Source organism: Talpa europaea (genome assembly GCF_964194135.1).
Source record: "Talpa europaea genome assembly, chromosome: 12".
In the NCBI taxonomy this organism is placed as follows: domain Eukaryota; kingdom Metazoa; phylum Chordata; class Mammalia; order Eulipotyphla; family Talpidae; genus Talpa; species Talpa europaea.
In genome coordinates, this window is record NC_140079.1 from 24,374,816 (window position 1) to 24,388,858 (window position 14,043).

Sequence of the window (14,043 nt, forward strand, 5' to 3'; positions counted from 1 at the left end):
ACCTCTGTGAGTCTCTTGATTTCACATCTGTGAAATGGGGGCAACATTAGGTAATTACTGGGATGACTGATGAAAGTTTAGTACAGCACAGTACCTAGCATATTTTTTGTTACAAAGATGACATTTTAAATTAAAAAAATATAAATTAATATAATTTTCTGATTTCTTATTTATTTATATTTGTTATTGAAGTACCATTATTTTATATCCTTGCTACTGTTTTTACAGTATAGGGTTTCTTCCCCTCAGGTGTAGTCACCACAGCCCTTCTTCTACCAAAGCACCCATAGTCCTCTACCACAGGCCATTGTGCTCTCCCCCTATTCTTCCTCTCTGTAAGCCTAAGATCAATGGTCAGTTATCAAGAGTTGGTTTTAGAGTTTGCCCTTGTCTGACCCTTTGTTTGGTTTCTCTATGTCTCACATATAAATCACACAATTTGGTATTTATTATTTTCTTTTGGCTTATTTTACTTGGTACATTCCCTTCTAGCTCTATCCAGGTTGCTACAAATGGCATGCATTTACCTTTTTGATTGCTGTGTAGTATTCCATTGTGCATGTCCACCTCATATGCACTTGTCTGATATTAAGCTTTTTTTAATTGTCTCTTCTTTTCATTATCATAGGAATCTTTGTATCTTGGTGATACCAAAGTTTACAATTCCCTCTTGATGATCTCTAACCTCATAAATGCAGCAGTGGTCTCTCAAAATCTTTTTTTTAAAAAAGATTTATTTATGCATACAAGAGCTGGGGTATAGGCCAGAGATGTGGGGGGTGAGAGGATTCACCACCGACAGAGTGGGGAACAGAACAGACAGACTGACTGATTTACGCTGCTGAGGGGAGCAGCAGGCGAGGCAGGAGAGGTCTGTTGCACCATGTCCTGGCTGGCAGGGAATCAGACTCGTGCTGTAGAGGCTTTGGATTGATTCATAGTGTGGTGTTTAACCCTTGTGCCACCAGAGAGACCTCCTCAAAATCTTTTTACATAATGCAGAAAGCCTAAGTAGACCAGGTCACTAGGCCGAAGACTCACTCATAGCCCATCTCAGCTAAAGGATGGGGAGAAAAGTTGGGAAGTATTGATTTTGAAATTCAAGGAAGAATTGTAAAAAAATGTTCTAAATCCATAAGTGAGGTCCTTCCTCCCCTCATTTGTGTCTTTCATTTGTATCTCTGTGTCTATAACTTCTCCCTGGACAGTTCAAGGCACCTGACTGCCTCTGGAAGAGATTATGTTGTTGTATCAGGTAAACTTTGGAAAAGAGAAAATTAATATTCAGTTTCTGACATCTAAAATAGTATTTTAGAGTTAGTAGCAAGATGAAAGTCTTGAAAGTCAGTCTCTGAAAGCCAAAGGCTATTTTAATTTCCTTTATCTACCCCTCTAACTCATTTAGGCTCAACCTGCGGACCAGATCATACGGTTCTTCCACAGTGTAGACAAATGGCCTCTTCACCTGTGATCCTATACCTTGTAACTTACTGTCCTAGGTAAAAAGTAGGCATGATGTTCAGGAAAGAGAAAGTCTGAAGTCTGCCTTTTTTAACCTGAAGACTGTGGAAAGAAAATCTGATGTGGGAAACTTAGGACTCATCTAACATTTCTCAACATCGCCAACACCTGCTGGGGATGACTCTTAAGCTCTTATATACATATAGTATATGGAAGTTCCTCAAATGCCCACAAACTCACTTGAGGGGACTCAGGTGCTGAGAAAGTACTGGAGCAACAGAACATGAAGCAACCGATCATGCTGTGCAGGCAGGGCAGGTGTAGGCCAGAGGTGCAGGGAATGAGAGGATTCACCAGAGATAGAGTGGGGAGCAGAACAAGGCAGATCTACTGAAATACACTGCTGAGGGGAGCAGCGGGCAAGACAGGGAGATCTGCTGTGCCATGTGGGTTAGCTCCCTGGCTGGAGATCAAACTCAGGCTGCAGTGGTTGGTAATTGCTTGAAAAAGCTGAGACTTAACCCCTGGGCTACCAAGCAAGCCCCTGATAATATAGACTTTAAAAAATTTTTATTGATTATAATTCTATACTTCTTTCACTTCAAAAGTAGAGTCATACTTGTCAGTCTGCAAGTAAGACTTCTGAATCAGAAAATGTGGTTACCAGGGCCATCTCCTTATTAGCCTGGAGAATCTCTTGAGACAGGGATTGTAACTTGATGTTTAGGGGTCTCCTCATAGGCCCAGTGCTGAGCTCTGCTCACATAATGGTGCAGGCGGGCTGACTGTCTGGCTGACAGCACTAATGCCCTTGCTTGGCCAAGACCTATGACCCTTCTTCCTCTGAGCACTTCCACAAATTCATTTCCAAGGCCATTGTCCTCTTCTTAGCAGCTGGCCCAGTCCTCTTGGCCCTTCTACTGTGCACAGTTGCTTCAGGCCATTCATTTATTATTCCCTCTGGGGCCCTGGAATGACTTCTCATGTCTGCACCCACCTCGGTGCTGGCCTGTTATACTCAGAACTCCATGTTGAGCCCCCAGATAGTGCCCCTGCAGTTCAGAATGGAGTCCCCACCACAACACACACACACACACACACACACACCCCTGCCAGGTTAAATTCAGAAGAATCCCATCATTATAGAACAGGGAGCAGTTAGTGATTTTTAACTGAGTCACAACCCTACCAGACCTCTATGGGAATTGGGGCGACAAAAAAGCTGGCGGGGGGTGGGGTTGAGGGGATCGTAAAAATGATCTCCATCTTCAAAGGACTAAAGGTCTAGTAGGAGTGGCAGGCCAATCACAGAGCAAAGGCCCCACCTCACGTTTTCATTTTTCAGCGGAGGGAAATGAGGGACAGAGAGATGAAGTAATTTGCTCAGAGTTAAACTGCTATCTAATGATAATTTAGTAACTCCTAAAGTTACTAAATAGTGTCGGTAAGAAGTGATGAAACACACACACACACATACACACACATGATATGTCAATAAGAACCAACTTTAATAACTCTATCACCAGATTTAAGAATTTCCACCCACTCAGCCCATTCTTTTGTCTCTAAACACCAGAAAGAATGCTTACGTACTGACAATATCATAGAGAGATTCTGCCTCGCTAATATCTTAACATCAGCAATGATTTTTCACATTTAGCGCTCTCCCCCTCCCTCCCTTCATTCACTTCTTGTTATTGAGTTATATCTACCTCCTCCACTCAGTGGGAAAGAACCCTTAGTAGCAGAATGAAAACAAAATGTTCCAACAGCTGGTTCAAAATTCCTATTACAGAGGGAATTGTCATTAATGCAAAAAAAAAAATCTAGATATGCCACATAGAGTAGAAGATAAAACATTAAGCATAAGTGGTCGAGGAGCTAAAAACAAATTGCTACACATTCTAAATAAATAGGAAATTGGGGATGGGAAAGAGCAGAAAGGAGAGAACTGAAGGTAGGGTGAGGGGATGAGAGAGAAAATGGGCGAGAAGCTCAATATAAGGACATTGTTTCACTGTAAAACCCTTCCTCATGTCTTCTACAAAACGTTTAGAAGTTTGCTACACACAAATGCAGTATGTGTGCGTGCTTCTAGCTCATAGATATGACAAAGGTGATAGCACAGCCATACCCCCAATTAGGTTATATTAGACGGGATGCAGACTTGGCAGATGAGACACATTGTTCTCTGGCTTTGGAGATGTGGCCTGCTGTGTTGTAAAAAGGTCACAGGGCCTGGAACTGTGGTGACCTCTAGGAGCTGAGAGCAATGCCTGGTCAGGAGCTGGCCAGAAAATAGGGATCTCAGTCCTATAACCCAAGAACCAAATTCTTTCAACAACCACATGAACTTAGAAGAGGACTCTCAGTTTCAGAAAGGAATGCCAACCAGCCAACATCTTAACTGAATTCTGGGGAGCCCTCCGGCAGAAGATGCAGTAGGTTGTGCCTGCACTTAAGACCACAGAACTAAGATAATATGTATATGTTGTTTTCAGTTGCTAAATTTGTTATGCAACATAGAAAATGATACTCTGTGTGTGTGTGTTTGTGTGTGTATGTGAGAGAGAGAGAGAGAGAGAGAGAGAGAGAGAGAGAGAGAGAGAGAGAGAGAGAGAGAATGATACTGAGACAAAGGACTGGACTGAGTTCCAGGTCTGATTCAACATGGTGTGCAAGAGAAAAATGAAGTCATGATATGATCTTTAAATGACTAATTCCACTGACGTAGGAATCTGGAGTCAGAGACAATCCTGAGAATCTAGGTCTTCAGAAATTTGGAGAAATACTGGCATCTTGTCATAGTTTGGGTTTCCCCAGAGGCAGATGCTGGGGGGATGAGATTTGGAAGGGAAGGAAGACAATGAATTATACATGAAGCAAATTTTTACCATGGGCAGCTAGAAATTAATTCTATCAGATATGGGCTGAGGGCTGCTTCTGAGGGACAAGGAGAGGTGAATCCCCCAATTTCTGGCCTGACTTTCACTTGGAGGTATCCCATGTGTCAAATCGTTGAGTCAGAGAGAAGAGGGCACTTCATATATATTTATTCATTTGATTCTCCCAATACCTCTTTTAGGTAGAGACTATAATCCCAGTTTACAAAAAGGAAAACCTAAAATTTCAAGAGGGTGGTACTTGCTAAGGTCATATAGCTATGAAGTGGCAGAACTTGGATTAGAAACTCAGGCTGATCACCAACAAAGCCGAGGATTCCACCTCTAAGTCACCATCAGTAGGAAATCCACTTCCTGTGCTGAGACTCTGTCCTGACCTGAACTTTTAGCCCTAGCACCTACTCTCTAAGCTTCAGGATATAAGGTGGCCCTCTCTGCCCATGCTGTGTCCTCTCACTGTTGCTTAAGTTTTAACTTTTTGTTCCATAAACCTAGGTGTGAATGGTGTTGTAGTGGTCCCTACCATCAGTTCAATTTGCCAGAGTGGAGAGAGAGGGCTCAGGAGGCTAGCACCAGCCAGAAAATTTGTAGAGCTACAAAGCATTGCCCGGGAAACAAGGAATTTGTATGAGGCTTTGTATGGGGAGGAGGCAGGGCCGAGCTACTCCAGCAACCACTGAACAAGAGATAGATTAGCTAACTCTTTTTGGAACAAAACATGCTTTTTGTGGGTTTACACAGCAAGGGATAGCCCTCCCCAAGGACTTTTTTTCTTTCCCTTTCCTTTTTAAATTTCTCCTAGGTAGCCCTATTCTGGCTCACATCTGAGAAACCTCAAATAGAAAGTGGAGATCCGGGTCGAAGGCACCTTCAAGACCTTCACCCTGAACGTTGATTTTGCTGCCTGCAGATTTTTGTCCTGTGAAGAGTCATGCAGAGGAACACCATTCAGTAGAAATAAGGTGTATCCAGAGGTGTGGGGTTTGTTGGGAGAAATATGCGACCCTGGGATGGCATGGGGTCCTGTGTTAATTTTGGTAATAGGGGCTCCCGTTTTCTTACTGGAAAACTGAAAACACATCAAAGCCTTTTATGCTGAGAGTAAATATTTGATTTCTGAATAGAATTCCCGCCCCCTCAGAAACTGAGAGGAACTTCAGGCTCGTGTCCATGGTTGCTGAACGTGCCCTATTCAGCAATTCTCTAGAAGAACAAAGAGGAGAAATTAATTGGCTCCAAAGTGTTGGAAAGAACCAGCATTTGCTGACCTATTTAAGATGTATCGAGGACATTCTAGAGAACATCTCTGGAGTTCTATTCTTGTAAAGCTTCCGTGCTCAAATCAAAACAGGTTGAACAATCACGGGGAAGCCACAAATTACCCCCAGCTTGTGAAAGGGTCCATTGTTTCTCTTCTCTGAGGTCCTCAGATGGTGGCCTCCCACCAACCATGTCCCGGGGAAGGATTCACTCCCTCCTCCCTCTCTTACCCTTCTCTCAAAGCGGGAGGCACAGAAATGGAAATTAGTTAGTCAGCATCTAATAATTGCCTACTGTGTGAAAAGCACTCCATGTTCCAGACTTTAACTAGAGGAGTGGTATGTGGGAGGCACATTGGGTAGCTCATTCAAGTCATAGAAGACACATTCCCCTTGTAGGTGCTTAAACATAGTTGGGAAGGCTATATCTAAATCTATAAATAGGTACAACTGATAGTACATTTGCATTGACCCTTACAAATGATCTTTAAAGATATTTAATCTTCCACCAACTCTGTGTGGTAAGATTTTTTTTTAAAGATTTATTTATTTATGCATATAAGAGCTGGGGCACAGACCAGAGGTGTGGGGGGTGAGAGGATTCACCACAGACAGAGCGGGGAACAGAACAGGCAGACTGAGTGAAATGCACTGCTGAGGGGAGCAGCAGGCGAGTCAGGAGAGGTCTGCTGCACCATGTGGGTTGCTCGCTGGCTGGCTGGGATTGAACTCTTGCTGCAGATATTGCAGATTGCTTCATAGGTTGCTTCTTAACCCTCATACCACCAAGGAGGCCTGGTAAGAATTTTTTTTTCAAGGAGGGACATGAAGCTCAGAGAGGTTAAACAACCTGTTCAAAAACCTTACATTATGTAGCCAGAATGGCCCAGAGTCTGCTTGTGCTTTAGTTTAGCGTTCATATAGTATAGTGCTAAAAAGGGCTGCCTTCCACTGGGCCCAAAATTGAAAAGTTGATAGACTACAGTAGGACTCTAAGACAAGATGTGAGAAGGTTAAAGCAGGCAGTAAACTCACAAAAAATAAAGCAAGATAATACAGGGGTTTCCCCTACGAAGATGGATTTGTGATACATAAGATTCAACATTGGGAGAAAGAAGGTTTCTTCAAAGATGGCTCCAACGACGTTGTTAGTGGTTAATATAATGGACAGGGTGACTTGTCATCTAGGGAGGACACTTTTGATGAAGCTAGTTAAAAATCTTGGTGAAGGCCTGAGGCTGGCTTATCATAGGCCACTTGCACTGCTTTGGCTCAGTCCCTACAGGCAGGAGAACAGAATACTATTACAGGCTGGTGCGCCATGTGCCTAACCCCACAGTCAGAGGTGGGGTGGTGTATTGCCAGACCAAGAGCAGGGATGCTGGGCAGACAAACCAAAATCTCCTAAATGTAGAAGAAATGACTTTCATCTTGCCTTTGAAAAAAGAAAATTCAGCAAGCAGTTATTGAAAATCTATTATATGTCATGCATTTCATCTGTATCACTTTAATTTTCATGCATGCACACACACACACACACACACACAAACCCACTCATTCTCTGAAAGGTCAATGATTCCGCTAGTTTGCAGATGAAAAACAAGAGTCAGATTATGTGATTTGACCACAGACAGTAATTTGCAGTCAGAATTTAAATCTAAGTTTGTTTCTAATAGGTCTATTCTCGGTTCTATAATATGCAGTCTCTAGAGATTTGGGATATTAAAAAATGTGACTATTAATAGTGGGTAATTATAACGATCATAGCAGAGCACACATGAATTAATGGCTTGGTTTTCTTCACCTAGCTATCTTGAGTCTCTTGCCACTTATTCTATAAAACATTTTTGAAATTCCTCTTGTGAAATTGCTTTTAGTGCCTGCAATGTATTTTTTTTAAAGTAACTCTCATAACTGCAGTTTTTATATTTTAGGAATAATTTCTAAAAAAGCCAAAAGTATGGTAAATTAACATAGGTCACAATTTATAGATAAAATCATTTGGGTCCAAACCAGCTTTATGTAAGGGCAGTCTCCTATCTTAGTCAACATTTTTTGACTTCAAGGAACAGACATTTGGTGAAGTTAACCATCAGAAGAGAGACACATTGACAACAGGCATCTGGAAATGGACAGTCCAAGCATTGAGACAGCTCCAGAACCAAGTTTTACAGGAAGCCCTGATCGTTATGCTTATCTGCTCTATTATCCTGTCTTTACTGACTGACTCCCTCTATTTGGCTCATCTCAGTGTTCTTTGTTATCGATAATATAAAACCTAATGCAAATTGGCGCTAATAATAAAGAACCTTATTGACACACTTTTTTCGAAAGTCCAGAGGTGGGGTAGCCTTGAGAGTAACTGACTCCAGAGGCTCAAAAAGTATCAAGAGAAAATAGGAGGAACTTTAAATTGTGATTAGACCCTCTCCTTGAAATGCCATGAGTATCTGAGAGAAAGGAATGATAAGGAGTCTATGGATTTCAACACTCAGAGGATCTGAGGAGTGTCTGTGCCTCGTCTCTGAAGCTTAACAGCACTCAGGCTGTCATAGTTGGGTTCTCCTGGAAGCAGATTCTGAAACAGTCCCTTAGGACTAACAGGTGACCAAGTTTTCTAACTTGTTAGAGGTGTGGATCAGTCAGCCACAAATAACATCGTGGTGACCAAACAGCAAATGACCCCCGGTGTTCATCTAAAAACCAGTTCTGTGCCAAGTGGACAGCTGCCAAGGGCCAGTGACTCAGGGCTTTGTGCAGAGATGGCTGGGGATCCCCCAGGCACATAAAAGGAATTATCCAGTTCTAAGGGGGAGGTCTCTGCAGCAGGACCTCAAGACTCTAACACCAGCACCACCCATTCTTCAGTTTCGGAAAATTGACATTTCTAAGCAAATAATTGCCTTGTTGAAAAACTAACTGGCCATATAGATGATGAGTCCTGTGAAAAGGTCAGAAAGTAGGAGCAGGGAGTAAAATGCGATCTCTCTGGACATAAAGATTCATATGAAAACACTGGCCTGGCTGTAGTGGGAAGCACATAACTTGAGGTAGGGGTTAGAGAGCAAAGAGCTACCTAATAACACTTCTCAATGCTGGGTGAGCGTGCCTCTACATGCACAAATCAACCTCCCTGTGCCCTCTCATTTATACTTTAGCTTCCTTCTTCAAACCTCCAACATTTCTTCCACTTTATTTATTGGTGACCTCCCTATTGTACTAGTCATCGCTTGCTTACACCAAAACTTAGCATCTCAAAACAACAAACATTATCTCACACAACTTCTGGCTGGCTGAGTGGTCTGGTTCAGGGTCTGGTAGGAGGCTGCAGTCAAGTTGTTGCTGAGACTAGTCTCTGGAGACTTGATTGGGGCTGGAAGATCGTCTTTGAAAAGCATTCACAGGGCAGCTGGCAGAAGGATTCAGTTCCTGGGCATGTGGACCATTTTATAGGGTTGCTATGACTTCCCCCAGAGCAAGTGTTCTGAGTGAAAGTGAGAACAAGGACATATTTCTTTTATAACCTTACTTCTGCCATATTCCATTGATCACCCAGACTCACCCCTGGTACAGTGTGAAAAGGTGTGAACACCAGGAGGTAGGGACCGTTAGAGGTTATCTTCTAGGCTAATTGTACTATTCTACAAAATAAAATAAAACAGCAATCAGAAGAGAACTTCTACTAGCTCCCACCACTGTATTACTCGGATACCAGTTGTCTACTTCTCTGCTATTATCATCGTGAGCCAGAAGTCTCTTGCTATCTCAAGCCAATCCCTTCACTGATCACTAGATCCCATTCTCTCTGAAGACAGAGGGGCAAAAACTCTGTCTCTCTCCCGTACAGCCAGCTTCCTCCCCGTCTACTGGGTAATCCCCATCAACAAAAAATATGGGCGATGATCTTAAAACACCCTCCTATGAGTCTCTCTCCTTTCAGCTACCCATTTCTGTGTCCCTTTAAAACAAATCTTATCGAAAGATTTGTCTAAAATCGCTGTCCCCAGTTCCTCCCCCCTCTCTTAGGTCGACCTCATCAGGCTTCAACTAAGCTTGCGCCTCGAGGAAGCCCGGTCAAGTCCTCCTTCTTCTACCATCCTTTCCCCATGTTTCTCTCGACTGGGACCCAGGCCCGCCCCATCACGTCAGCTCTTCAGCGGAACGGGTCCTTTCCCTGGCGGATTTGGGAAGCTGTCCAGCGGCAAGAACATCGCCGCGCCGCCCGCCTGCCAAAGTCACAGGCGCCAGGACCCCTCCGTACCAGCCCCTCCCAGCCGCCATCACGCCCACCCGTGTCCAGACAGGAAGCGGAAGTGACGGAACACCGGGGCCCTAAGTCCCGCCCCTCACAAGCCCCTGCCCCCGGACGTGATGCAAACGGGGAAAGCGGAAGAGGTGGACTTAAGACTTGGGGCGGGGTAGGGGGTGTCCGGGGGAGGCGGGGCGAGGCGGAGTAGGGCTGCCCACCCAAAAGTGGCGGTTTATTGGAGGCGGTTACCTTGGTGTCCCAGGAGTTTGAGTCCCTTGCGAGCTGCCATTCTTTACCCCGCCGGTGCTACCTCAGCTGGAGTGCGACCCCAGTGCCCCAGAAGCGGGCTTTTATCTGGTCCGGGACTCCCCGCCATTTAGCGCTTCCCCCCATATCCGGATACCGATTATTTGGACTCTGCCTCAGACCCAGGTTCCTACCTGCAGGCCCTTTTCCCTCTGGCTGCTCCGGGCATTCCTCCCTTTCCTGCGTTGTGCCACCCCTGGGCACGATCTTCGTTTTCAGTCAGATCTTTTTTCTCTCCCCTCATCCTCCTTTATTCCCGCAGACAATCTAAACCTTTCCTTCCCTTTTAATTTTTTTCCCGCTTCTCTTTCCTTCTTTCCTCTTCCCCCCAAATCTTTGTTCCTCCACTCCCTGTCAGGCTTTTGCCTCCTCCTGGGCATCTCCGTTTCAGACAACGGCTCAAGTGTTAGGAGACTGGGCTTTGAATGCGGTCGGTTGAAGATTTTGAGTTTTTCCTTTCTTCTAACCAGGAATCGCAGATGCCAGGGAGTATGGCCCCTCTCAGGAAGCCTCGAAATACAAGGGTGCCCCTGGCTTTAAACCCCCTGAAGAGCAAGGACGTGCTGGCAGTGCTGGCTGAAAGGAACCAGGCTGTAGTACCAGTTGGGGCATGGGTGGAACCTGCCTCGCCACATAGTTCGGAAATCCCAGCATATGTGAGTCAGTTTAATCCATATATGGTGGGGTTTCTTCCCCCAGCTTTTTTTTTTTTTTTTTGACTAGTCTTCTATAATCCCTGGTGCTTAGATAAAGATGAACAGTCTGGAAATGTTGTTTGTACTCTGTTATAAATATATTTTGTATTCAGATAATTAGAGCAAATATATATTTTCCATAACTTGCAGCTTCCTTTATCTGCTTTAATAAAATAGTAATTACACACACACAGATATATATTTCAGGTTACATCACAAATTCTTGATGCTGGCATTCACACGACCTAGGTAGGCACTGTATGTACATTCTAGACCCCACAAGGTAGGGATGACTGTTGGCTACACTTCATGTGACGTTAACAGATTGTTTAGAATTTCTGATAAGGAGATTTAGTAAGATTCAGATGCAATAAAAAAAATTAAAGAGGAAGAGATTCATTCTGATTGGAATTCTCAGTTTCACTATAAATTCCATGAGAACAAGGACCTTTATGTTTTATTCATTCCTGTCCTGATATATAGTAGATCTTGTGGAAATAGTTCATGAATGAATGAATGAATGAATGAGGAAATATAGTCAGTCCTTAAAGAACAGAAAGACTAGATACAGATGGTAGAGAGGACACTGCAAATGAAGGGAAATTTTCAACATCTACAAGTGTGCCTGTTTACACGGTGACTTTCATACTTAGTAATTAGCTAGTGAGAACAATTTTGTAAGATGTTTGATATTTTACTGAACTGTGCTTTTTAGTCATGTACACATTTCGTTGTAACACTTACCACGTGATATTTATAGTAAGTTGTTTACATTTCTACTTTTCTCTACATCCCCACTTTTGCCTTAGTGCTTAATAAATATAGGCATTTGGTTAATACAGAATACACAAAATGTGTGAAGGTCTTCTTGAATGTCTAGACAGGGTGCTGCATGTCAGGTGAAAAGTGTGATGTTTGTTCCCTTAGTGATCTTTGATCTCAGAGAAGAAATGACACACATTTTAAAATAAATGTAATTCATTTATTTTATTCATTCATTTTACTTAGCTTTGTGTTTATGTATATATTTATTCATTTATTCCTACTTTAGCTATATTCAGGAAGGATTTTAACAGTCTGGGTAGTATAGGATTAAATTCTAAGACTATGATACTTGCAAAGAAGAAAGGTACAGCCTTGGGTTGATGTGACTAAGGAATGTTTAATGAAGAGTTTGGATAATCAATGAAAAGAAGGGGATGATTCTCCAATTAAGGAGATTGGAGAGAGTAGGATATAAGAAAGGTATGTTCAGGATCCTAAGGGTGGGTGAGACTTCATTGACTGGAGTGGAAGGTTTAGTGAAAAGTTTAGAGAGGTTGACAGGATTGCGGAAAATAGAGGTAGTAGGAAATTTTGAGACAGGATTAATTTCATTCATTAGTTAGCATTTACATATGAATTTCATGACCAAGCAGTGTTTTGATTAGATTAATTGCTTCTAGGTTTTTGAAGTTTAGGAAGAGATTGGCTACTGGGAGACAAATAAGGATATAATCATAACAATTTAATAATGTGAAGTGTAGCATCAGGACTTGCTTAGCGGTAGGAAATGGAGTGGGAAAGTCTGGAAAGGGGTGGTTGAAGTGGGGATGAAAAGGGATAAATGCAAGAAATATCTCAGAAGAATCAGTAAGATTTGTGGTATACAGGTGTTTTGGTTTTAAGTTATTGACACCTCTTCCTCCCGCCACCCCACTTCCCTCTTCTTACTCCCCCTTGTCCCTGGGCTAGGCCTGGCTTGTTTTGTTATAAGTACTTGGGCAAGATTTTTAAAAATGCACTTTCATGTGCTTCCCCACCGCCCCACAGAAGACTGAGTGGATAGGGCTAAGCCTGGGATTGTATGCTTTTCAAAGTCTCCCATTCCTACCCCCTGAGCTCTGGGACCTCTTACCCCTTGGGAGCTTAAGTTGCATTTTCTGTAAAACGAGGATTTGAATTATTTGCCCTTTCCTGTAGGATAAAGGAAGAGATGAGGGGTGTCAGGAAGCTTCTGGCAGGAAACTTTCGATTAGGAGAGTTGCTCTTCGGAGTCATGAAGTATGTCCTTCTTGGAGGCCCCGTTACGGATAACATTGGCAGATGCTGCTTCTGCATTAGGCTTTATTTCTTTTCTTTTAAAAATTATGCATGATTTATTGTAAGGATTCTTCAGAGCACAAGTGCAGGATTGAAACAACTGAGATTCATGAGGGGCTTGTACTTTTTAAAATTTATTTTTATAGGCTATTTTAAAAGATTTTTATTAGGTTTTATTGGGGTAACATTGGTTTATAACATTTGTGTTGCAGAAATATAGGTTCCCCCTTTTCAGGTGTTGCCACACAGCACCCACCACCAAACCACCCATAGCCCACCACCATATTCCATTTTGCTTCTGGCTACTTTTTTCCTGTCCCTCTCCTTTGAAATTTTTTTAAATGAGATATAATTGACATATAACATTTTATTAATTTTAAATGTATAATGATTTGATATTTGTACATATTGTGAAATGGTTACCACAATAATATCTATCATCATACATAAAATATTTTTTTCTTATGATGGGAACTTTTAAGATTTACTTTCTTTGCAACTTTCAAACATATACCACAGTATTATTAATTATAGCCACCAAGCTGTCCATTGTATCCCATGACTTATTTATTTTATAACTGGAAGTTTGTACCTTTTGACACCTTTCATCCATTTTGCCCGCCCCCTACTGCCTATCTATGGTAACCACCAATCTGTTCTCTATCAGTTCAGTATGTGTGTTTGTTAGATTCCACATAGAAGTGAGATCATATAGTATTTGTCTTTTTCTGTGAGACTTACTCACTTGGCATAAAAGTGCCATAGATTCAGAACCCCCCATTAGTTAAATTAGCATCAAGACAGTGCACTTTTATCAGCATATATGGCTATAGCATTATTTTATAATTCATTGTATTTATTTGATTATTGAATTAAATTATTATTTTTTTGACATTGTATCCTGACTGCTTTGTATTTTTTTAAAGATTTATTTATTTATGGATACAAGACCTGGGGTACAGGACATAGGTGTGAGGGGTGGGAGGATTCATCAGAGATAGAATGGGAAGCAGAATAGGCAGACTGACTGAAATACACTGCTGAAGGGAGCAGTGGGCGAAACAGGAGAGGTCTGCTGCGCCATGTGG

At 42.4% G+C, this 14,043-nt stretch overlaps 1 protein-coding gene across 1 annotated transcript in view; it reads left to right on the forward strand.

Moving 5' to 3' along the window:
- Window positions 1-10,657: 10,657 nt before the first annotated feature.
- The window catches only part of CCDC15 (coiled-coil domain containing 15), a gene marked incomplete at both ends in the record, with an annotated part of 45,290 nt that continues 41,904 nt past the window's right edge, over window positions 10,658-14,043 (forward strand). The window contains one exon of the mRNA XM_084249929.1: window positions 10,658-10,834. Within this exon, the coding sequence (XP_084106055.1) occupies window positions 10,658-10,834 (177 nt within the window). The remainder of the gene's footprint in view (window positions 10,835-14,043) is intronic.